Source organism: Halictus rubicundus, chromosome 1 (genome assembly GCF_050948215.1).
Source record: "Halictus rubicundus isolate RS-2024b chromosome 1, iyHalRubi1_principal, whole genome shotgun sequence".
Taxonomy (NCBI): Eukaryota; Metazoa; Arthropoda; class Insecta; order Hymenoptera; family Halictidae; genus Halictus; species Halictus rubicundus.
In genome coordinates this window covers 8,899,252-8,926,130 of record NC_135149.1, presented here as the reverse complement: position 1 = coordinate 8,926,130, position 26,879 = coordinate 8,899,252, and the positions used below count along the sequence as shown (strand labels likewise).

The 26,879-nt window shown below is 34.1% G+C and overlaps 4 protein-coding genes across 6 annotated transcripts in view; 3 read left to right on the top strand and 1 right to left on the bottom strand.

Moving 5' to 3' along the window:
* Positions 1 to 4,519: 4,519 nt before the first annotated feature.
* On the top strand, positions 4,520 to 6,968 carry LOC143353750 (peptidoglycan recognition protein). Its single transcript, XM_076787303.1, has 3 exons — positions 4,520 to 4,833; positions 5,349 to 5,672; positions 6,114 to 6,968. The coding sequence occupies exons 1-3, from the start codon at positions 4,719 to 4,721 to the stop codon at positions 6,374 to 6,376; spliced, it is 702 nt and encodes a 233-aa protein (XP_076643418.1). The 5' UTR covers positions 4,520 to 4,718; the 3' UTR covers positions 6,377 to 6,968.
* A 1,642-nt stretch (positions 6,969 to 8,610) lies between these two features.
* Pgrp-s2 (peptidoglycan recognition protein S2) lies at positions 8,611 to 11,646 on the top strand. Its single transcript, XM_076787318.1, has 4 exons — positions 8,611 to 8,759; positions 10,328 to 10,491; positions 10,804 to 10,966; positions 11,374 to 11,646. The coding sequence occupies exons 1-4, from the start codon at positions 8,681 to 8,683 to the stop codon at positions 11,556 to 11,558; spliced, it is 591 nt and encodes a 196-aa protein (XP_076643433.1). The 5' UTR covers positions 8,611 to 8,680; the 3' UTR covers positions 11,559 to 11,646.
* On the bottom strand, positions 11,574 to 13,830 carry LOC143353763 (uncharacterized). The gene is made up of 4 exons (XM_076787328.1): positions 13,205 to 13,830; positions 12,991 to 13,133; positions 12,396 to 12,521; positions 11,574 to 11,821 (listed from the first exon to the last, which is right to left on the bottom strand). The coding sequence occupies exons 1-4, from the start codon at positions 13,266 to 13,268 to the stop codon at positions 11,690 to 11,692; spliced, it is 465 nt and encodes a 154-aa protein (XP_076643443.1). The 5' UTR covers positions 13,269 to 13,830; the 3' UTR covers positions 11,574 to 11,689.
* A 405-nt stretch (positions 13,831 to 14,235) lies between these two features.
* The window catches only part of LOC143353732 (uncharacterized), a 32,310-nt gene continuing 19,666 nt past the window's right edge, over positions 14,236 to 26,879 (top strand). The window contains exons 1-4 of one of the 3 annotated variants that reach the window (XR_013082200.1): positions 14,236 to 14,395; positions 21,488 to 21,646; positions 21,733 to 21,942; positions 24,745 to 24,946. Coding sequence is in view for 1 of the 3 variants with exons in the window: in XM_076787276.1 (XP_076643391.1) it covers positions 14,378 to 14,395; positions 21,488 to 21,646; positions 21,733 to 21,942; positions 24,745 to 24,946 (589 nt within the window). In the remaining 2 variants the exon portion in view is untranslated. Of the gene's footprint in view, positions 14,396 to 18,979; positions 19,232 to 21,487; positions 21,647 to 21,732; positions 21,943 to 24,744; positions 24,947 to 26,879 lie in introns of those variants that run through there. The other 2 variants (XM_076787276.1, XR_013082201.1) reach the window with 2 other exon arrangements.

Here is a 26,879-nt window from a genome sequence, read left to right as displayed (position 1 = left end):
TTTCTGACTGTTTAATGTTTATAACAATTTCTTTTGGTAATGGTATCAACAAGCAATCCCTTGACCATCTTGCCATTTAATTTTTTAGTAAAAATAAATTATAGAACTCGAAATACAGAGTAACTTTTAATTTACGAATATTCGCACGCAGTAATTTATCGTACGTAATTCACTGTAAAATTTATTATTTCTGACTGTTTAATGTTTATAACAATTCTTTTCGCCAATGATGTCGATAAGTACTCCCTTGACCATCTTGCCATTTAATTTTTTAGTAAAAATAAATTATAGAACTCGAAATACAGAGTAACTTTTAATTTACGAATATTCGCACGCAGTAATTTATCGTACGTAATTCACTGTAAAATTTATTATTTCTGACTGTTTAATGTTTATAACAATTCTTTTCGCCAATGATGTCGATAAGTACTCCCTTGACCATCTTGCCATTTAATTATTTAGTAAAAATAAATTATAGAACTCGAAATACAGAGTAACTTTTAATTTACGAATATTCGCACGCAGTAATTTATCGTACGCAATTCACTGTAAAATTTATTATTTCTGACTGTTTAATGTTTGTAACAATTTCTTTTGGTAATGGTATCAACCAGCAATCCCTTGTCCATCTTGCTAACTAATTATTTAGTAAAAATAAATTATAGAAACCGAGATATAGAATAACTTTTAAGCCATAAATATTCGTACGTATTAAGTTATCGTACGCAATTCACTGTAAAATTTATTATTTCTGACTGTTTAATGTTTGTAACAATTTCTTTTGGTAATGGTACCAACCAGCAATCCCTTGACCATCTTGCTAACTAATTATTTAGTAAAAATAAATTATAGAAACCGAGATATAGAATAACTTTTAAGCCATGAATATTCGTACGTATTAATTTATCATACGCAATTCACTGTAAAATTTATTATTTCTGACTGTTTAATGTTTATAACAATTTCTTTTGGTAATGGTATCAACCAGCAATCCCTTGACCATCTTGCTAACTAATTATTTAGTAAAAATAAATTATAGAAACCGAGATATAAAATAACTTTTAAGCCATGAATATTCGTACGCATTAATTTATGTACGCAGTTCACTGTAAAATTTGTTATTTGTGGCTCTTTAATGTTTATAACAATTCCTTTCGCCAATGATGTCGATAAGCACTCCCTTGACCATCATGCTAACTAATTATTTAGTAAAAATAAATTATAGAAACCGAGATATAGAAGAACTTTCAAGCCATGAATATTCGCACGCATTAATTTATCGTACAGGTAACTCCGGTAACGCAAAAACCATTTCGGGCCACCACAGTTCTTATGTGGATTACCAAACAAAAAGTTTATGGCATCCATATAAGAACTGCCTCGGTGCGACCGTGTCCCGGCGTTGACAATAGCTCAGCTGGTCGAGTTCGAGGCCGGCCTCGGGTGAACGTAAACCTTTTGTTTACGTCTGTTGTCATACTTGTCGCGTGGGCCATCGTTTCCCAAATTCCAAAATATCTAATCCGCTGCCCGTCGTCCTTGGCTCGCTTGATTTACCGCCTTATCATCTCGCCGTTTGTATAAACCTTACCTCCTGTTATAATATAAATGTTTATAACAATTCCTTTCGCCAATGATGTCGACGAGCACTCCCTTGACCATCTTGTCATCTAATTTTTTAGTAAAGATAGATGATAGAACTCAAGGTACAGAATAACTTTTGAACCATGGATAAATGTACACTGATAAATTTATTGTCTCTGCTTGTTTAACGATTATAAGAATTCCTCTTACCAATGACGCTGCCGAATACCCTCTTGGCTATCTTACCACCTAATCTTTTTAGTAAAAATGGCTAATAGTACTCGAGATACAGAGTAACTTTTAAAGCATGTCTTGAGCATGTTTTAAAGCATGCCAAAGTAACTTTTATGCATGATTATTCGGAGCATACAAGATACTCGATTCTCATTAAGATTTCTCGGTATTTCATATCGTGCAACACGAAGCAGTCTAATAAGGAGACTGGCGTACTCCTACATCTCGTCTGTGATACTAGTTCCACAAAAATAGTTTCAACCGATACGGTAGGATGTGACACAAAAATGGTAAGGGGACACTAGAGCCTCGCGAACGTGCGACAAAAAAATACATTGGGTGTTTGGTCTACTACTGTCTGCTACTGTACCTCGTCTGCACTTTTGGATTACAAAAATGATCATCGAAGGAAACGTTCGCAGTTTTTTAATTTCAATCACTAAATGAACTTCAGATGTCGCTGTGGACGAGAAATTATTTATAGTAGAATTCTGACTTATCGTGAATCATAGTGTACATCGCTATAATATTTTAATCAATTACCTGCTGTTTTCATAACGTGAATATACGAACTAATATCAAAATCAAGATGTTCAAATTTGAGTTTTCAAAAGACAATGACGCGAAAGGTAGTCCTGAATTTAGTCAAATTATTTAAACATACATTTGAAAATGTTTTCAAAGGTTATGTCTGCTACGTTACTTTATACGCATGTGCGATTTTCAAATACGTTTTTTGAGAATGTTAATAAATACTGTAGGGGCATCAATTACTGTGGGGGTACCAATTACTGTGCCTATATTAATTATACTTATTTTTAAAGCATAACGAATATTTAAAAAGAGATATATAACATATGCATATATTAACTGATTCTAAGGGAAAAAATTTAATATTTGTTTTTTATGCTTTAAAAATAAATATAATTACCCAACGGGGTAATGGCGTTAGCCAAATGCTGCTTCGAACCAATTTTGCGCTATGTTTGTACACTTTGCGAGCAAAAGACTTGTCCATTTGGTACCAAACCCTGCTTGAAGCAGAATTTGGTCCCTGTTTTGTATGAATTTGGCACCAAAACCGGTCGGTAAATTCCTAGCCAAATGCGGAAACAGATGGATCGGAATTTGAGTGCAAAGTTTACAGGCAATATTCCATGCCAAATTGGGGCAAAACCTTGGTGTCGTGATAGAGGGCAGGTCGGTTGCACTAAGAGCGGATCTAACATTGTAAACTTTATTGTTGAAGGGAAAACGGAATTGTATTTAAACTTCTAAATTATATAATATGAAGTTTCATGAATTTTCAATAATTTAATTCCGTTTTCCCTTCTACAGAAAGGTTTACTTCGATTTTGCCTGGTTTTGCTCTTAGAGTAAGGTTAGGCCCACTCTTAGTGCGACTCACCTGCCCTCTATAACGAAGCCAAGGTTTGGCATCACTTTGGCATGGAATTTTGGCCGCAAACTTTGCACTCAAATACCGAGCATAATGCGAAAACAGATGGATAGGAATTTGTAGACAAATTTTGGCGCCAAATTCATAGCAAATTGTTTACTGGGTAATACAGACACAGTAATTGGTACCCCCACAGTAATTGGGTCCCTTACCCTATATAACATAAATTTATAAACTTGTTTTATTGATAATATTAAAATGATTGAATTTATTAATAATAGTATAATGACTTTACAAATGATTATAAATGACGTCCTTACAACTAAAAAGAGAACATGTTTACACGTTTCATCATCACATGACAATTTAGCGAAACGACGAAGTAGTATATTTATCATTTGTTGTTTTTCGTGTTTGTAATCTAATCTAATGAAATGATCAACGTAAACGTGAAGAAACAACTAGTAATTTTAAAATCGATTTGATAACAATATCATTGAGCTTCATTGTTGTTATCTTTAACAGATATAGAACATACTACGTAATATCACTATATATAAAACTATTAAAAAATGATATTAATTAATTCCTCAAATACATATTACACTCTTTAATAAATAATCTATAGCTAATACAACATTTAACAAGAGATGAAGAAAATGAAAAGTTTTCAATTACGATTAATTTTGCTAAAATATCAATTTAAATTTCAAGGAAATAAAGCACTATGAGACGGTACAACTTGCAAAACAATTATCATAGAAATCGTATGCAAAAATTAGTCAGAATTCGGGGAAACAGGCGGCGTGTGTCAGAGCGAGATAAAGCATAGATAATATTAACACGAAATCGTTATCAGCCGATCGTTGACACGGTAAATGGTCCGTGCATTAATAACAACAACAAAAATTCATCTAACGAATTCACACACGAGCCTCGAGGAAAACATTCGTATCGTCAGCTCCGATCACATCACGCGATAACGCTTTATGGAACTCGAAACTTTTTCTTTCCGGAAGGAAGAACAAAACAACAAAAAAAAGAAGGAAAGAGAAGGATAATAATAAATTCCGTAACGAAACGGTCGAGTAATTGTCCCCGCGGATAGTTGTGTAACGTGTCAATTATCGAATGCAAGTTCATGATGACCATTAACGGACCTGTAATTATCGAATGTGTATCTTATCGCACGCCATTTCTCATTATACCTATTATCTTGTCGATTTTTCATCCGACGCAGATTACGAAACGATATTTTCCTTTTGGGCGCCGACGAGATGTCGGTGCAGTCCAAGACCCATTTTATACGAGAAACAAAATTCGCGCGGATTGTGCTCTTTTTCGCGACACAACGACCCGTAGAGGGAGAGGGTTAAAAGACCCAACGTACTCCTTCGAGGGACTTCCCGGCCACGTTCAATTTTTCGTTTAAAAGCCGACGCCGTTTCACGATTCGCGTACAGTTACACATTTAACACGGGCTGCTACGGTGCTTGTAATCATGGGATCATCAACTTCATTCGGATACGCAATCTGTGCAGTAATCTTTCTCGTGTCGTTCGGCTTCATTGTTTTGTCGTTCCCGATCAAGTGGGAGAGTTTTAAAAACGACGCTGGTAAGTAATTTGCAAAATTAATTCCTTTTTCGGTAATATGTTCCATCTTGTCGAATAGGCTGCGGAATTCGACGCAAAATAAACATTGTGTGGGCATTGTCTCCAAGATATAGGAACTACATAGACATCAATTTCTTCGAATTTTTTTATGAATAACTTTATTAATTTGGAAATATTACGACAATATTTTTAAATTCTTTACATGTGTTCACTGTCATGCTTTTGATGTACTCATTTTTATCGTAAGGGCATACAATTCGAAGTCTAGTCGTGAATTAAACTAAGACGAATTTTCTCACGAAAGAAAAAACAAAAATTCTGAGTTGCTATTATTTCTTGAAAAAGATTTTGCATATACGCAGTCTGGATATTAATAAAATATGGATTCGTGATTGATTATCGGAAATTTCTATTATTAAACTTTATTATTAAAATTTATGAATATAAATTTTTTATAAATTTTGATTGTATCAGGAATGAGATATATGGTAAAGTTGCAATTCTATTCTCTCCAGGCCACGTTAAAATAATAACCAGAGAAGAATGGAAAGCCAGGACACCTGTCGAACGTGTTTTAATGGACGGACCAGTACCTTACGTTGTGATCCATCACGGAGGAATCGCGAAATACTGTCATAGCCAAAAAACGTGTTCCGCGATCGTGAGATCTTATCAGGATCTTCACCTTGATGATCGAGGATGGTTCGATATCGGCTATAGTTTCGTTATTGGCGAGGATGGGAACGCGTACGAGGGCCGTGGATGGGATTACGTCGGCGCTCATGCACCTGGCTACAACACCCAAAGCATCGGAATATGCATAATCGGTGATTTCAGTGGTGTGTACTAACAATTTCAATTTACGGTCATTTGAGACATGGATCTTAATTCGATTTTAATTTGATTTGATTTATTCAAAAAGATTTAATGTCTAGTTCCTTGTCTCCTACATTGTACTTTCATTAAAAAATATAATAAACAAATAATAAATTATAAGTTACTTTATAAAATTATAGTAAAGCTTAGAAGAAGACAGAAATTATTTATGGACTGATTGAATGTAAGGAAACTGAGACACTTTACAAAAATAGTAGCTATGCAAAATTCCCAAATTTCAATGAAAATTTTTCAGATAAAAATTAAAAAATATTTTGAAAATTGAGGAATTGTTAAATTATTATCTATGCATACATTTTGAAAAGTGTGGAATCAATGTAGAATAAAATTAACTGTTCAATTATCCTGGAAACTTAGCTAAAAATGTTTATCTTCCTGCACAGATTTTCTCCCGAACGAGGCAGCTCTGAAGGCTCTGAGCGGGCTCATCGAATACGGAGTATCTCTGGGTAAAATCAGCGACAATTATCACGTGATAGGTCATCGTCAAGCCAGAGACACTCTATGTCCTGGTCATAAATTCTACTCGTACGTTCAAACAAATCCACGATGGACCAAAACGCCTGTACCAAAAAATGCAACAACAAACGCGACACCTGCCGTTGCTACGACTGAAACCAGCTTGAACACAATTAAAAATACTTAATCTCTACGATCATACTTTTAGGACAATTGTCAGCCAGTCTTAGTTAATATCTAGTTAAATGCTTTATTCCTAGTATAAATGAACATCCTTGCATTTACATCCTTGGAACGTTACAGTTTTATGCGTTTTACAAGATGGCGTCCGTTTCGTTTTCGCAGTGTTCTCTTTTTATTGCATAATAATTTGAAACACAGCAACGAGACAGTATTATTTTAAACGGCTATTTATTTTCTATCCATATATAACATATTTTTGATGTATACTTTTCCTTATCATAGGAGCGTAAAAAATGACAAAGACTTCCGTGGCTGAAACGCCCTTTACAGTATTTTTATTGTCGAATGAATGTTTTTCGCGACTTCGCTGACGCGACTTTTGCGCACTCGATAATCGTATATGTTTGTTAATATGGTTCAACAATTGTGCTAAAACTAGGTTGTAATTATTAATAGTAACTGATGTTCCTGAGAAACTTGTTTCTTTTTATAGTGTGTAAAATACAAATAGTTATACACGAGTATGTAAGACGACAATAATCGTATTATCAACTTTATAATTAATATGTACGTACAATAAACCAGTGAACACGAAATTTTACGAATTTATTGTAATATTGCTTTAATTTTTTCCCAAAAAGTGATTTTTAGTACAGATTTGGTCAATGTTAATTTAACAATTTAAAAAAAGAATTGGTCCACATTATAGTCAGAGGTATTTAAAAACAAATATAAAATATAAATGTCCAAAATTGTATCGTGTGCCAGATAAATTGAAATAATTTTCAGTAAATACACTTTACGCGGATAGAAGTGTTACATAATAGTTAATCAATGAAAGTGATTAAAAAAATCGACACGCGTGCGATTGGTGCGCGTAATCAGACTGACACGGAGAATCACGGAAATATTCAAAGCTGCATTTTTCAAATATAAAAGGATTATTTGCCTACTATAAATGAGCCATTTATTTTGAAAGTGGCCTAAGTCCATTTGTTAATTTTTTTTTGTTGACTGAAGTAACGTGCAAAACTTGAAGTTAGCTGTCATAAATAACATTTGACGGTTAAGTGTATTCAGAGATACTATAATTTTTGACACATCAATTTTCGCAGTTATTTCAAGTCCAATACATTATTGATAATATCCGAAAGTGCGGGTTTTCAAATGTCTGAAGGCAGTGATGAAGGTAACTTTCATTAATTAGTATTAATTAATATTTAAAAAGTTAACCTCACTTTTTGGACAGTTGCTTTATGTAGTTGAATAATCAGTACGTTTAATTAATGCAGTGAAAAAATTCACGCAATACACATTTACAATTGAATTTAAATTTAAAATATTAAATTGTAGAAATTATTACACCCATGGGAAAGAATAAAACGACCATACCGTTTAATACAGAGAATTGTAGAATAACATTCGTCATCAGAGGTTGAAGATACAGATGACAACAGAGAAAAGAATGGTGACACATATGTACATCCAAAAAGTGCGAACAATTAAACGGAATACTGGGAAACGATATACTCAAACTGGAAACGTTATACCTGCAAAAGTTTTTTAAAATAAAGATTGCCTTTGTCGAAAAGCTTGCATAAAAAGTTACGAATAATAATAATACATAAAAAATTACTACGACTTCTTCAAATCCCTTCCGCATACACAAAATGTAGATGAGCAGTAAATTGTTATGTAATTTATATAGCTAGAAAATTTCCTGAATTGCATAAATTGTGTTTTTGAAGTGTTGTGAAGAAATATAAAATAAATTGAGTATTGTTTTTCAATTTGAAGCATTTTAAATTTTGTCGAATGGACAGCTCTTTCAAATTTTATAACAATTCTACTTTAAAAAGTGGCTAAAGTGTGGCAAAAGTTAATTTTGAAAGTGGCTTAACTCCATTTGTGGTAAGAAAAGACATATTATTCACTTAATAATTGCTATTATTTTAATAGGAATTATTAATTTAACTCTCTTAGATACACTTAAGCAGTATAACACATTGGTATCCTATATGTATATTTTTAGTTTTATTGAAATGCAAACTCTTCAATATCTCAATTTAACTGGACTTAGGTCACTTTGAAAGTAAGCAGCTCAAATATTGTCTTTATTTAATAAAGTCTGCCTTGCTGATAGTTCTTATCATGTCCTTTTGTCCGGGGAAAACCTCATGATACCAATAGTAACACATCTTGAATACATTTGATTGCTCTTATTATAAAAGGTCACAGTGTCAAAGCAACCACTTATAAATATCTACGACTAAACTGTTTCAATGGCAGTCTTCTATAATCGGTGAAAATGAACGGTTCAATTGTTGTGCTTTTCACGTTGGCAGCTTTAGAAGTAACTTTTGGAGCCGTAATACACGAAACTCCTGGTAAGAATTTGTTTATACTTCTAATTTCAATTGTTAATACAACATTATACTTGAAGTTGCTAATGTGATCTTGTATTTTAATTGTTAATATAACATTTTATGATGTTCTTCATTAATAAACAGCCTAAAAATATGTATGCCAGTTGACGTTGTTTTAAAATTTTTTTACTTGCATTAGTAACTACAATAAATTGAAGCTAACATAAAACTTGTTGACAGTGTACTAAAATTTACATTTTTTGTTGCTTGGATGTTTTATGATAGATTGTAGTTGATATAGTTGAAAATGTACAGTCATTTATAGTTTACTGTTCTTTGAATATGTTATAATAGATTGAAGCTAATATAAGATTTGTTGAAAATTCGAATTTATGTCTTATTCTTCTTTGAATATTTTCCTAAACTATAAATGCATACATGTGCGCAGTATCTTTACAAATGTTTTTGTTTACGTAAAGCGTTGTATTCTCATTTCGGATTTGAAACGTGGTTGAAATTTCATTGAATGGAGGCGTCAAGGTCACTCAAACATATACAAGCACGTAATTATTGAGACGACCTTCTGCCTCCACCAATTAAGCATTCTATTCCATATTCTACACGTTTATAGATAAAATTGGAGATCTTTCTGTACATTTGTAATTAAAATTGGCACATTGTCTCGCTCATGTTTATATTCAAAATAATTGTAATATCTTCTTTGTTGACATTTAACACTGAAGATACCGAACACTAACAATAACTGATTTGCAGTGTCTTACAAAAATCACAGGAAAGCATTTATTGAAATTTTTTGTAATTTTAATTATAATAAATGATTAGATCAAATTTAACATTTTTTCACAAAAGTATTCTTATGATTTCAATAAATGTGAAATGAAAAAGTTATAATAAGTTATTCTGACTCTTGTGGTAGTTTTAACGTTGATAGTTTTAACACCGTTTTATTTGCGATGTCGCGAATTTGTTATTGGAGGTGGCTCGGCGTCCGAATCGGCAAAGTACTAGCACATTGCGAAAACTTGATAATTACTGGTTACGCCAGTGCGATGACATCGTTAACATTCAAGAAAATAATTTGTGTCTGCCATGAATTATCTACAAGATTCAATCTCTCTACGACTCCACGGAAATCATTATTTTAATTGACGTGTGGAAATGTTATGGCGGAACGTCTGTCATATATCGTTAATTGTAAATAAACCGAGCACATGTAACGATAGAGAAATACTTTCTGGAACGGAACAAGTTCACTTGTTGCCATAATAAATTGTTGAAAGCAAACTTCGATTAGGTTTTTCGGTTGCTTGCGGTAAGAAAGCGACAACAAATTAATTTAGTGCCAACGTTGTGGACAATTTTGATCGGCAACTTTAAAATGCAAATTAGATCGGCAAATAGATTTGAAGTGATATATAAAAAGCGATATAAGCAGTAAAATTTATTGGAAAAATTATTTCTAAAACACAAATTGAAACAGCTCGTTCCTCTTCTCTAATAAACTTTTAAGGTAAGAGTTGAACTTCTGATATATTTCATTTGCTAATTCAGAATTACATTGTGCGTAGATCGTCCAAACATAATCGCGAGGTCACAATGGGGAGCCAAAGCATCTAAAATAGCAATAAAAAATCTAAGAGTAGATCCACCACCTTATGTAATAATCCATCATTCTGCGACCGATTCCTGTACGACCCAAGCGATTTGTCAAGCCAGAACACGAAGCTTTCAGGTAATCACCTTAGAAAAACTTAAAAATTATGATTATAGTAACTAAGTAGAAAGTAATGTTTTGGACGTCGATTAGCCATTTTTACTAGAAACAGCAGCATCCTTGAATAGTTTTTAATGTATTCGTATAAAATTTTGAATTCAAAATTATTTTTATATTATTGCATGGATCCCGATATGATTTTAAACAATTGATAGGCTTCTGTTTTCTTTAGTAAAAGACTCTGTTTTTACGTGCATAAAATAAATGGCACTCACAATGACGAGAATGCCATTTTTATGTTGTTTTGTGGCTTGTTGTGCATCATTTCAGAATTATCACATGAACGAGAAAGGCTGGGCCGACATAGGCTATAATTTCGTTGTTGGAGAAGATGGTAACGTGTACGAGGGAAGAGGATGGAGCAAACATGGCGCCCATACGACACCTTACAACTCAAAGAGTATTGGAATCTGTATAATTGGTAATTTTGTCGGTAAGGTCTAGCACATGTTAATTTTATGTATGTATGTATATACATATACTTATTTGTTCGCTTACGGGTTACGTAAGCATTAAGTAAGTTACGTATTAGCATTATTAACATAGTCCATTTAAACTTGAAGCAAAGCGATTGGCCAATTTTTGTCAATGATAGACAAAGTGCAAGAAAAACTTAATTTTCGCATAACGATCAAACTCTTTAATGTGTACGTAAATTGTAGATTCAACAAACGATACAAAATATTCAGCTCTTAGGTTTTTGAAAATCCCTTTTTCTGTTTTAAACAATAGTAGCACACACAGAGATGATGTCTCTAAACTTTTAGGCAGAAGTTCGAAGTAGTTGCGTAAAGTGTTAACGCGGTTACAGGATCGCCATTTTTCTAAAAATTGTTGCAGATCACGAGCCACACGCAGCAGCGATTAACGCAACTAAGAAATTAATAGCGTACGGAGTGTCTATCGGAAAAATCCAAGAGAATTACACATTGCTGGGTCATCGGCAAACTGCGAGTACAACTTGTCCAGGAAACAAACTGTACGATTTGATCCAAACTTGGCCGAATTGGTCAGCGAACGTGTGAAAACGCATCTTTGTCATGTATTATCATATTCTTTATTTCATACTCTGTACCGAACATTCGCAAATAAATGCATCTTTTTCTATCGTAACATTGTACATTATTATTTTTCGTTTCTTTTTATGTACATATACTCATACGTAAAGTGTCACGACACCGTTCACAGAATTGTCGTAAGTGTCCTCTTCAGTTCTTACACAAATGTCTATATGCGAAAAGTCCGGTGATTTTGCTTTACCGTCGCTGTAGTGAGTTCTATCTCTGGCCTAGTGGTCAAAATTAATAAAATTAATTATTAGAAAATAATCAAAATACGGAAATCTATGGAGAAAAGGTACCGTTCAGTAACAAAAGATATACGCCCAATTCTTTTTTTCACACGGTGGATATACTCCTCACAAAACTGTATAATTACAATGAATTCTCTCTTCGTTTCTTGGCCCCTCACGGGGTATACCCCGCGGTAGTAGGAATAATTCCGCGACGTTTATCAGCCATGCCTCGGCGACATATGTAGAGAATTCACTGTATATAGCATTTTTGAGAGAAAACATGTCTTCAGTGTTCCAACTGTCGCGTCGTGCGAAATCGTCTTAGGGAACAATAAATGATGGTTAGTAAAAGTAGGAGGATGTAATTGTACTACTTGTTTTAACGAAATTATCACTGTTTGAACATTGACAATTTCTTGAGACTGGGAAATTTAGTGTTCAAAATATTGATTTTAAAAAATTTTTAAATCATGTAAAAAAAATTGGGTGTATTTCAATATTTTAGGATTGGCTCCATAAATGACTGCCTCATGGAAAACAAGCATTTCTCGAATATTAATAATAATACCTGAAGGGGAATTTGGCGATCAAATTTTGCGTTTAGCTCAGGTATGCATACTTTTGTCCCATACGGTATGCCTGACTCTAAATCCATAGAAGCGGTGACAAACTCAGCGCGGCCGTCAAGAAAATCCTATAATTCACGCATGTAATATTCACGTTACACCATTTGCATACTTAAAGTGGCCAAATTGATCGTTTATTAAACATAGTTCGTTCCGAAACAACTACCCTAAGTACTACTGCTCCAAAAGTAGTACTCGTCGTTTAGGGGTGTGCGCAATGCTGGAAACCTAATAAAATTGAGTGAATTTAACATTTTTTTTTCCGTGTATAAATATACTGTAAAAATCAATAAGCAACATCTTAACTCTATTTCCATATTTTTTTATTGCTCCAAAGTTATAAAACGTACAGTTGTACATCACTGTCCAGAAAAGCCTTGTTGGTTTGCATAAGTAAGTTTTATAATTTTAGATCAATAAAAAAATGTGAGAACAGAAATATTTTTATTAAAAAAAAAATGTTGAATTCACTCAATTCTATCAAGCTGGTTCGCATGCACCCTTAACAACTGCACCAACGTAAACTTTTTGACGAACCTGCAGAGTTCTCAATTTCTTCATGTTAACATCCACGTGATCGAACTCGTCGTCACTGCTAAAATCAGGAAAATAGGCAGTCATTGTTACGTTCTTATGAACGCGGCCGCTGCAATTCAGGTCTGGTCTATTCAAACTTCTTTCTAAAATTAATGAATATCGAACTCAAATTAGATTGAAGAACAGCCGAGAGATACGACAGATATTATTTTACCACTTGCGAGGGAAGATGAGATGGCGAATGTCACCAGCGACACGATTATCAACTTTTTCTCCATTTTCTCGAACAACGCTGTATCGTTCACTGTACCAGCACTGTGCAGTTCGACACTGTATTGAACACGATGGAGAAATGACTTCGAAATACTGAGTGCTGTTGCAATTTCTTAGGTGCAACGAGACTGCTGATCTCAGCTTGTAGGACACCGAAATTTGTCATTCGATCGGCATTTCGAAGACAAATGTAGGGCATCATGGAGTGGTAAAAAATTACGTTTATATTTTTCATGAAAGCTTTGAATACATGAACATTGCACGAACAGAATTGTTTTTACAATATTCATAAGAAAAAATTGTCACTTTCATCTATTTTCTGTTTTTAATCAATTTATCATTCTTAAGGTAGGGTATTTACATGTTTACAAAATTTTATCTCCATCTTATAAATGTAGAATTTAAAATATGAATGAATTATTTTTCATTACATTTTTAACAATTCTTCTGTCTTTCTTCTTCTGCCTTCTCGTATTTGTCATAAATGCATCAAATCGGCAGTCCACTAGTACAGCGTTTACTCGTTTTTTGTCCAAAACACGGGTCTAGCCTGCGACATATATCGGCCAAGAGATACTATTCTTTGATCCACGGCTAACGGAGAAAAGGACAGCGGAGCTCTAGAGGTCTCGGTTCATGGCCCCTCACGGGATATACCCCGCGGCAGTGGGGATAGTTCTGGGACTTTTATCGGCTAGATGTTTGGGACATATATCGAGTAAACACTGTATAAACAAAAATCTTGTTACGGTCAAGCGGGAAGAAATGTTTATACAGGTTTGAGCAGTATCGATTGGAAAATCACAGCGTTTCAAACAAGGCGTACTTAAATCTGTCGTTCAATCGCAATTGATTGTAAAATTTCATTAGCTCCTTTATTTCGTCCCTAACACAGTGAGCACTGGCCGTACTGTACTCTTCCTGAATAATAGAAACCACGTGTGTGTGTCCGGGACAAGTGGAAAAGTACGCGTCCTCAGTCGACCGAAAGACGTCGTAGCCTTTTGTGTTTCACCGTGAACGTTTTCGTCGTAATCGCCAATATTAATTGTAGAATGCGAGGGATCTATTAACGGGCCTACGATTATGGGTCTTGTGAGAACGGCGACGTAACATGGATAATCTAAAAATGGTTTGTTCATCTGCAATATTTATTAGCGATCCATTACGGGTCTAATCAGTCTTTCGGATCAGCAAATTTCACCTAAAGAGGAATGCTAATTAATTTTGAACGTTGCGCTGTTGTAGATCTCTGTGATAGTTGTCCTAAAAATATGAGCACCGTGGAAAGCTTTCACAAATTTTTCGGGTTAAATTTATTCATGCCTTTTCATCATTATATTCGTGAATAATGAAATGCTGTCGATAGAAAGCGACTGTGTACGTAAATGATTATGATGTATGATTCATTTTGAGCATTGTACTATTGTAGATTTATCTAAGGGGCCCAATTACTGTGGGATGCCAATTACTGTGTCTATATTAATTGTAGGTATTTTTAAAGCAGAATGAATATTAAAAAAGAGATACTAAATTTTTTCATTAAAATCAGTTACTATTAGTTATATATCTCATTTTTAATATTCATTATCCGTCAGATATAAGTATAATTAGTGTAGGCACAGTAATTGGGTCCCTTACCTTGTCCTAAAAGTGTGAGTATCAAGAAAAGCGTTCATAAATTATTTGGTTCAAGTTTTTTCATAATTATATTCGTGAATAATAAAATTCTATCGATAATAAGCAACCTTGTACAGTACAATTGTGTACATAAATAATTAAGATGTGTGATTAATCGAATTCATTGGTATATTTGCTTAAGATGATCATGATTTATGGTAAAAGCCGGTGGAAGTAATTTCCATTCTCTTTTAAACATTCTTTGCGAGTATTGTCGTCGCAGTATGAATATTTTGAGCATGCTGTGACAGACTATTACATGATTGTACTTGTCCATTTATTATCAGCTTAATCTTTTTCATAATTCTCATTGAAAACCACTCATTTAGTATTTCCTAGTCAGTAAATCATTGCAGAAATTTTCTTGAAAATACTTTTAGAGATGTGCTCATCTTGCTCATCGATATGTATTATGCCTGAAAGGGTTGGAGTTCATTTATGATACTTTGCTGTTAGGAAAATAAGCTGTACTGTTATTATGAAAATAACAGTAGATAAATGATATAGGTCAAAATATACGGAAAGAGATCGCTCTGAGTGTAAAAGATATTCTAATTAAAATTAAAAATCAAATTAAATAAAATTAAAATAAATAAATCAAATTGATAAAATTAAAATAAATAAATCAAATTGATAAAATTAAAATAAAATCAAAATGTTGTAGAATTTTGTTATAAATTCGTACATATGTATCAGGAGACCTTGTATTTAGCGTAGTACTTAGCCTCGTGCTTTACTTAATAAATGAATTTTACCTAACTCTCCAATCTGGTTATATGTCATGGTTATTACTAGTTTTACAATTATTCTTGTTTTCTCATTAAATGAAACTTCACCTTACGTTCACTAAGTGATCCCATATAATTGTTAATATCAGTTCGTATTTACTGGAATTGTTTGTTCCGAAATTCTTAGTTTGTGCAGGTAACACTATAAATTAGTCTTTACGATTAATTACGAGAGATTCGCAAGATCGCGATTGCAAGCTAAACTGTTGACGATTAAATCACTTTGGTAGAGGGTCTTTTAGCCAAGGTTTCCCTCAGAGATTGTTCAAATTACTCGATAAATTGCAGACCATTTGACGGAAATAGTTGCAACGTGGTCGATGTGTCATTGCTCCAATGGCACATCGATTTCACCGAGGCTACGCTGGATCTTAGTGTGTTAACCAAGTAACTTTTAATTCTAAACACTTCGAACGACGTAATAGAAGACGAGAAAGTCAATAATTTTATTCTAAACACCCACCAAGATTTAACACAACACAAAAAGTTTGATGGTTCAATTCTAAACACCTACGAAGACTTAATGCAAGTCAAATGATTCAATTATTAAATTCTAAGCACTTACAAAGACGTAAATAAAAAAAGATTGAATTATTCAATTCTAAACCCTCCCAAAGACAATGTAGTTTAAACTTTATTCAATTATTCAATTATTCAATTCTAAACACTCCCAAAGTAATATAAATTAATTTAGCTTGGCATAATATAAATTAAGTCACAATCAACGTACAGAAAGTGCAGTTTAAAAACAGAATGATTATTGATAAAAGGTGACTAAAAATAAAATAAGAAGTTACTGAACGACGGTATTGAATAACGAATTAGCTCTTCTTTCCCGATTAATACGACAATTACCTTATCAGTTACTTGCGCTGTCTTAAAAATTAATCTCTACACTGATTAATTATCTGTACCTAATTTGATTGAGAGGGTAGTGATTACCATAAATCTTAGCTTATCGTTAATATTACATAATCAATTTTTGTTTGATCAAATAAATTGCTTTCATCGAAAGAGTAAAAGCCAGAGAATTAGAAAAACAATTATCATAAATTTTGACGCGTCGGTTTTCTTATCATTAAATAATTTTTTTGATTCGATATAATTTTTGCGGTTGCTATGTCAGCGGTTAACAAGTCATCGGCAGGTTAAATACGTAAATGACTGGCGAAGCAATCGCCTGCAGGCATCTAGAACCGAAAATACATGTTCCAGGATTCCCCTTTTATCGATGCCATACACAGAGACGCGTGTCAGTGAACGTGCGCGCTAAACATGTGTACTGGTAATAGTAAAATAAATTTATTCAATAATTATTATCGACGAATATACTCCAAAATATTGGAATATAAACCAATTCGTACAATCATTTAACTTCTAAGAAGACGTGATACCTCTGTTATGTCAGAACTGCACACTATTTTTTACTTGCATAACACATAATGTTATAAGAGCTTCCTGGTGTTTAAAGAATTATTCAATCGATCGTTCTGATACGTATTTACTGATTTAAGAGGAAACAGTTCTTTTTATATTGTACGCGTTTTATTACTGCCTTACGAAATCACAATTGTTTATTCACTCAACAATTTGGGAAGTGGATAGACATTTCATTTCGCATTTGAAATCTTTTTCCTTGATGTTAATATTAATGTTTATGCAGCAGGAGTAATTTTTTGGTATACAATTTTTATGAAGATATGAACAGGGAATATATTAATTCGTCAATAGATATATTAATATATTTTTTATTATATACGACGTTAAATAATATATTAATATATTCTTAAAAGATATATTAATATATCAGTTAATAGACACGACAAATTCTATTTGATAATATTCTACATAGACAACAATCTGATATTCTACAAATTATTCTAGCTATATTTCTCGATCGTCAGAGACGTTTTCCGTTCCAGTTTCAGCAAAATTCGACAATTATGTTATTTCTGAAATGTTCTTCAACTGATCTGTGTATCGGCTGCAGTTTCGCCTAATCATTTGGTCATGGTAGTATATTTAAATGCCTCATTAATGATAAATACTGCATAAAGAGTTAATAATAAATTACTAATAATAAATTACTGCGGAAATTATATCACGTTTCCACAATAATTGCATTCGACATTGAATAAATATTGCGCAAATACCCGGCTCGTTATGAGCATGCAATTAAGCATTTCTTCATTGCGCGCAAATAATCCGATTCACCGGGGTTCACCTAGAGAAGGTTCACGTGGCCGGCCTCGCGCGTGTTATTCAGCCCGAGTGGCGGCGATACTCAAGGATTCACCATATTTTTATAGCCTTTCTATGATTCCCCTTGAATCGACGTTTTATCTCTGCGCGCCACTTTGGCCTTGTGGACTGCATGGTTCGATCACTAACCTATAAATATCGAAAATAAGAAAATGTTCCTGTTTACAAATACAGTGGGCTCGCGTACAACGGGAATAAAAACATATTTTACGGAGACTACATCTACTGCTACTTTTTGACATCTACTTTTACAGTTACTGCCACATGAAATGCATACATACAGCTTGCGTTGTTGCGGATTTTATGAATTTGTAACAAAAATGGATTGGTCAAATTGGAAACTATAGAGACATTGGAAGAATTGAACTTACAAAACAGGATTTCATTTATCTTGTGTGTTTTTCAGTTGATTTAAACCATTTTTATTTTGCACTAGTTCTAGTTATGAATAAAAGACTAGAGATGGATCAAACAATTCCACGATGAAGATTTTAATCTTGTGGGTGATATTCGATCTGATAAACCTATCAAAGTCGACACTAATCCAGCTTACGTAAAAGTAATCCTCGTTGCATCACACAAGATACAACATTATTGTTGCTTAATAATTTCATTCAGTACGAAAACCGTGCGAAAGATATCGTTGCAAGGGTTCCAGCCTAGCTTAATTAAAAATAATCCACGTTGCATCACACCGGACACAGCTCGAATCTCTAAAATCTCGAAATCTTGCGTTTGGCGCCCTTGTTATCTCCCTCCTTTTGAATCTTTCAGCATTATTGTTGTCAATAATTCTATTCAGTGGAAAAATTGCGCAAATAACGTCGCCACGAGCGTTTGAGCTTTCAGAGACTTCAGTTTCGATCGATAGTGACGTCGATCTTTTCTCTCGCCCTTCCCCGTTCAAGCCTCTGGAACCGGCGATCGATTATGTTTGTTCGCGCGGGCCCAGGGGACGAACGCTACCTGTTTCTTGCTTCCTCATTCTTGTCCAATGTCCAGTTCCGATGACCCGGTGAGGTCTATGGAAAAAAATAGAGAGCATAGGTGGCGTCGCGACGCTCGGCATCGACTTCATTCGACGCGGGACGCTTCATCGTCGTGCAACACAGACACCGCCGCGGTTTCGTTCGTTCTTCGTTTTCACGTTTTGTTTCGCAGCGATGCGTTCTCCCTATTGTATCGCGCGAGCTGTCAGATCGCTATGATAACGGCACCGTGAACCGAAAACCGATCAGGTAATTTTTTGCATCTCGGGAGACAGATCGCAACCGGCGAAACAAAATCGGACGCACGACGCACATGGTGTTCTTCGTTGTTTGAAGCTTTACATGCACTTCCGCTTGACCAGCATTGCAACGATTTTGAAATTCATGCATCTACTGCGTATCGATCTCATTTTTTATTTAACACTCGACGTGTAACGCTTGTAACGTTGAGTATAATGGACGCTGATCTTGATGGCGGCTCTGTATATGTAATGTTTAATGCAAATTTTCTTGTATCTTTTGAAAAGTGGAATTCGAAAATCTAGTTATTTCTGTTCAAATGATTTCGTCGAATAACATTCATTTTAATACATATATAAAAAAAAGTATAGAAAATAAAAATGATATATATGTAAAAAAAGTAATAAGCAAAATAAAAAAAATACAGATATGTATATATATTTTAAAGAATCTAGTACGAGTAGCCACGAATAGTCATTATTTTGAAATGACCCTGACATGGCCACCGTTATCTACAAATGTGCTTAATATTATAATCGACCATTGAGTACAGTCATTCAAACGGAAGTACATACTAACGCATAGATCTATGAAAAAATTACGAGAAATATAGAGAGCGCTAATAATTATCATTAAACTGCCTATCTTTATGTAAATTCGAATATTTAGAGTCTACTCTTTAATATTTAAAATTAAAATTAGCAATCCATATTCGTTGATTGGTAAAATGGATATTGAAAAAATTATATCTATTTGAAGCTTGATGTGACAAAAGTTTAAATAAGTATAAATGTAAATAATTTCTAGCATTCGCTACAGTTTCGTCAACATATTATCAAAACTGTAACAAAAATTGCGCCTTAATTGATTTTAGTGACTATCATTTTCTTCGAGAAAAACAGCAAATTTTCAAGTGAAACGATAGCTTAAAAATGGCTATTGACGTGCTTTTAAAAAATTGCTTGCACTGAAACATTAAAATAACGGTTCCCAGTATCGCGTATGCAAACTACTTCGCAAAACCGTTGAAATAAACATTGAACTCGATAAGTTTTAGGAGAAAATTTATCCGTTTCCTCGTAAATTACTTATTCATACGGTTTATTGCCTCATACGAATTTCGCGACGTAAATAAAGCACGAGGTCCATCGCGACAAAGATTATGCTTATGACGTTGTCCGTATTACATTTGGCTTCACAAGTGACCCACAAACTGGGGAATTCACCGCTTGTTTTTGCAATAGGAAAACTGAAGCCCCAGTCGAATCGCGCCGGTGTATCGCCTCGATGAATCACTGGCGATTATGCGTGCCCTAAGTGATCGCATAATCTGTTGACACTTTTTTGCAGCTTCGGAGTAGACACTAGCCGTGTAACGTTTTCTAATCAATCGTAGCGTGCACATTAGAATTTTAAAATAGAGACGTTTGTTCAAAATAAGAAGATGTGGTCACCGTCGATTGAGCCAGGTCACACGAGATTATTTGTTTACAGTGATTTGTTCAAATTATACTCACTGTACTATAAATGTTAATGGCTTAATGTGAATGTTCTTTTGTATCAGACATTATTCACATTTAATTGCGAGTCATAATTAGTCTGCAGATCTTACTCATTTATAGTAAAAAGAGTAAGTGAAATTTAGAACAGTATTGAGATTATTGGATTTGTTATTTCGCAATTATTAAGACTATAAAGATACTTTCATTGTAAATGATTTATATTGACAATCTAAAAAGTTCTAGGGTAAGGGACCCAATTACTGTGCCTTTATTAATTATACTTATTTTTAAAGCATAATAAATATTAAAAAAGAGATTAAAATCAGTTGATAATATTATTACATATATTAGGTCTAAATAAATTCAATATTGTCATTTTTATAAAGCAACGCATAATGGTCACTTTTAAGGCTCGATAGACTTAATGTTCTGAATGTCTAATATTTACAATTTATTAAAATTATTAAACGAAGAAGTACGTTTTTATTTGAGTTATTGCTTGCAAATGATGCAGAACATTTTTATCTTGCATGAAGATCAAGGTCTAGTCTAATCTATAATAAATAATAACAGTTCTGGTAGACTAGAGATTAGAATTAACTATCTAATAGATTTATAGTAAGTTTTTGTAAAATTGTTTGTAGAATTTCTTTACATCTGGATTTATTATTCGACGTCACGAGTCGATGTATTTGTGGTTTCGGTACGATAAAAATTCGTAAGAAAAATCGAATTAAACCTCTGTCGATTTGACAACTTACAGGCGCAGATGAACCCGACACTAATAAAATCGTGGCTGCAACGCGGTGAATTCGAGAAGCTAGAGAATGTTGTACTTGACGGACGCGGAGCTCGCCTGTTAGGTGAACAGTCGCCGGATCTCAGAACTCGTGTCTTCCTGAAAGGACTCCCAAATTACTTGGTTAGTATGAAGCCACGATTTATAATATAATCGGTGAAATGAAGTATACTTTCTTCTAATTTGATTAACAACGTTTCTGCGGCTAGACGAAAATCTCCCAAGTGCATGCGGCGGTTGCACGTGGTTCCCTAACGGAGACACAAAGGATCATCGCGGAGGAGCCTAAAAAGAAATTAGCGATCGCTAAGGATCCAGCTGGGAGGCCGTTGATCCACAAAGCGGTCTACCACGATCAACAGGACATCGTCGAGTGGCTCGTGCAGAATTATCCCAGCACTGTGCAGCAGAGAGACAGGGTAAGTTCTACATTCAATTGTTTACTAAATAAATCGTCGAAATGATCCAGTGGCAACTTTTCGTTCAAAATTTATTCAGTACCTAATATGGCGTACATATTAATTTGTGAGTCTTTACGAAGTTGTGCGTCTATAAAAGACTTTGTGTATACTTTGTGTAGACTTTGGGATATACATTTTTGTCCCAAAAATGTTGCAGCTTCGTTAACGAGTTATTAACTCAATGCCAACTGATTGGCCCGCGTTTATCGTTAATAACTCGTTAACGAAGCTGCGGAGAAAATTTTTTGTAAATGAAAAAGTTACTTTAAATGACCTTAGGAATCACTCTTTTCAAGGAAATACAACATTTTTGGGATACCCAGTAGATGTAAACCCAGTAGATGATCTTCAATAGGAATTATTGTTTAATTACCGCGTGTAGTGGTAAACGCGAGAAACAAATCATACGTAGTAAAAAAAGTGTTTTCAAATCGCAGCGCAATTTCCCTAATTGTACGCATACAATATATCGCTACGATATATCGACCACGTGTTTATCATACTGGCGATCGCCATAAGTAGTAACATCAACGAAGACACTGAATGCATTTTCATTGACCATAATCGACATACCTTGTGTAAATAAAATCGGAAAGCAAACGTCTATGTAGAACGAGCGATAATTTCGAAAAATTCTCTACTGCTACAAACATACAAATATACAATTTTTGCAATATACAAATTTTTCGATAATTTAACTGTTAAGGAACAGTTTAATTACCATTACACAGTGCGTCTTATGCGTGTATAAGAAACATGGATTAGTCAAACACAAAACTATAAGGCCATTAAAAAGATTGAATGATGTCATAGTTTTCTCGACTTATTGAAATTATAAAAAGAGAAAATACACTTGTTTCTTCTGTTTTCTACAATTGGCTTGGACAATTATTGGCTCAATTTTTTTTGTCTTGCATAAAGATCCACAGTCTAATTATCATATGTATATAAACTGTAAGAAACTATTTAATATAATAAATGAATTGTAATAATGAATCAATCAATAAATGCATTAAGATGAAAAATTTAATACAATCTCACTCAATATAAGGAAACTTATTAATATAAAAAACAATTTAATGTAACAAAAGTATTAATGTAATAAGACAATTTACAATACATTTGACAAATCTATTGTATTAATATAAAGAATTACTTAATGTAACAAATATATTACTATAAAAGATCATTTAACGTAACAAATATATTACTATAAAAGACCATTTTATATAACCACCAAAAATTAAATATTAACGTCCTTACTCTGTATCTCAAAATTGACGTCTAATATTCCCCAAAAATATAGAATAATTTAATCTAATAAAAATGATAACAAAATATATTCGCTGTTAATATTGCGCTTATAATATATATAAAATATTCAGTATAAACAAAAGAAATGATGAAACAGTCAGAAGCGGTTCCGGGTCAGACAGATCCGATCGAAGCCAGCAGAGTTAAATGAACTGCGTTCCCATTTAACTCCACGCGATCGGTTGACCCCATTGCACGTGACACAATTAACCTAAAAAACACGGAGGAAGAGGGAGAAAAAAAAAATAGGAGAAAGGAAGACGTTACAATAAACCAATCGCGATCTGTTAATAGAGTTTCTCCCAGTTTCGTAACGCGTGATCGTTCGAACCGTGACGAGGGGATGTCGTGACGGGGGCGTTTGCGCTTCTCGCGAGATACCCTAAGGTTCCTGAATAATCGAAAAGCCATTTTTCCCGACGACGAAGACTACGACGACGGTCGCCTAAGCCCGCATCGCGTGACCCGGCTAATAACAAAGTGTAAACCACCTGTTCTTCCTTCCCTGCAGTCATTCGAGTTCGTGTCCGGACGCACGGAGGTAGCAGCGCCTCGGATACGTTAAGGGGTGTTTCTCACCCCTTATCCCCCCACCCATGATCTCAATTCGACTTCTATACATTCCCCATTCAACTGTCGTCGATATCGTTCACTCGGCTGTTACCTCGAAACATTCATTCCACGACAGACGTAATATTTGCCACCCCTGTGAAGGTTAATAAATCGTGGCAAGTAGCTATGCTATTATTTCTGCAATATTTTTATTCGAAATTGTTTCATTTTCATTGGTTTAATAATTGTACGATGGTGGCCGGTTGGAAATTGTTTGATAATTATTTATATATTTTGTATCGACTGGCAGATTTATTTGAGGCTTTTGTTATAAACATTTGTACGGTTTTGACTTAGTGAATTATTGAAAATTGTTTGATACGGAACTCCTAATTGTTTGAAGCTGGGGGGTGATATTTTGATGTTTGGTGAACAAGCATTTTCCCTTTTAAGTTTGTTGTATAATATTCTCTTTTAAATAGTTGGTGCATTTAAAAGAACACATTTACCACGTAACTTTCAGATTTCTTCAACGTAGATTTTGCACTGAAAGTGTGTTCCAGATTTAAAAACAGGATATATAATAACCCACAATTACCGAATACATAATTTTAGTCTAAATCCGTGTGTAAGCTAATATACTACTTTTTTTTTGTTAAGATCAGTGTTTTAATGTATGATTAAGACTTTTTTTAATTTATGGTCAGCTTGTACAAAGTAGGTAGCAAAAAGATTCTCCATTCAGTAGAGGGAACAGAGCAATTTATGAAAAGATTATTTTAATTAAGCGTAGAATCTAAGAAACATTTTACATGTGGGCACCTTAATGTTTTAGCTATTGCTGAATTAATTTTTTCACAATGATTTCTCAATTGTCGTCTATCATGTCTTCAGGAAGGCAGAACAGCGCTACATTACTGTGCAGCTTGCAAGGATCCGGAAGCAATTTGGGATGTCCTCATAGAAGCCGGTTGTGACGCGAGTATCAGCGACAAGAAAGGGAATCCAGCAGCTTACTATCTAGAAAATAGCTCGGAGATAGAACTACCGGAAACGGAGAGCATGCATCGTCGAAAAACCAGTACTGTCAAAGAGCGTGAGTATCTTTACCTATCTGTACCAAATCACTATGCACGAACTAGCAAATTTCGCCCTGTTTCATCAATAAAATTAACAGAAGTCGTTTTTTGCCTCGCGAAAATTATTCATACTTCATTTACGAAATGCACCGACTGTCATCTTTGTTTTGTTCAGGGGATATGGGAATTTTTATTGTATTAATCATACATCATATTGACAAAGAAACATATCGAATTTTCAACGAGTAAGCGTATTTACCTACATTTTATATTTAGTATAATTATACGCAAAGCATTCTCAGATTTGAGAATCACCTTGTTGCGCAGTACAGTCTTCCTAGGAGAACGAGTGTCCCAAGCACAAAATTTATAATTCTTTAACAAATTATTAATAAAAATGTGACCTTCAATGTATGAAAAAATACCCATTTCACGATGATGCATAGAAGAGTTAATTAATAAACAGAGTCTCACTATTTTTAGTGGAACTAAATCCCACTTAACAATTATGGTAATAATAAACTCCTCTTTTAAACACGCACGCAAGCAAGATAATCTGCAGAGTAAGAATTAATGTATTATTAATAACATGATAACATAGACTTCATGGTTTCGCGACCTTATCATTTCAATCTTGAAATGTCGACTGTTCTTGAAAACTTTGATGACTGCTCTTTGTAAGGCCAAGTATACCAAGAATAGGCACCCCGAGATTTATAATTTATCAGTACAGTGGATGCAACATTGTCATAATTCGAAACTGGTCGAAGATACTGTCTGATTTAGTTTCGCTTTAGCTGAATATGATTAATGATTCAGGATTTAATCGAGCTCGATCACCGACTGCCATGTATTAATCGGATGGTTCGATCGATTAGGGACGACTCGATAAATGGATTCCCGGCAACCTTGCAGAACGTTGCGTTTCGTTCATTCCCCACCTCGCAGGGATGTAGATTCCTTGACTTATACCCTACGGATTCCACCTGTAATAACCGCTCGAAATCAATAAGAACTTAAGTTCGTAAGGCAAGGAAAACTGCCGGGGATCGATAAGATGTCATGTGACGGCCGATCAACTCAGAAATTATAAAGGAACATTCGGAAACTATAATTGTCCGAACTCCTTTCAACTATGGAACGACGTAGCAGGAATCATTGTGTTTGTCAGTTTGAACAAGTTTCCCAATTACGCTTATACTTTGCTTAGCTTTAATAATACTCGCAAGAAACTTTAATAAACGTACTTTCTTAGCGTCCTTCGTGTACTGAGGAATGCAATTACTCTAATCAAATTTTTATAAAAAAAAATTAATAAATACTGTACACTGTAAAAATGGCATCTTTCCTAAATGCACTAAAGGGTGCAATTAAACTAATAAAATTTTTGTAAGACATATTTAACAATTTTATACACTGTAAAAATGGTTCTTAATTTTCTAGATATTGTATACAACTTTTAAAATACGAAAATATAGGGTAAGGGACCAAATTACTGTGCCTGTATTAATTATACTTATTTTTAAAGCATAATGAATATTAAAAAAGGGATTATGCTCTAAAAATAAGTATAATTAATATAGGCACAGTAATTGGCACCCCAAAAGTAATTGGGTCCCTATATCGGATTTTTAGGAATGTTTCCTTCGCCCACAAACAGTTAAAAAGTAGTAGACAAATTACTGATTTCATCAAGACACTCGCACGATTTACGATGAGTAGATTAAGTGATAAACAAATCGTGCAAAATCATCTCCACTGTCGCGTGTCTCTAGCTTCAATGTTGATTTAACACTTCCATGTTTAGGCTCCTTCCTCGTACAAGGAAATTGAGGAAAATTATCGGAAACGATTATTGCTTTGCGATCATCGTCGCAGAAATGGCACGATCTATACGGTCAAAGAAGAATATCGCAATTCTCCAACGAAAATTGGAACGTTCTGTTGGTC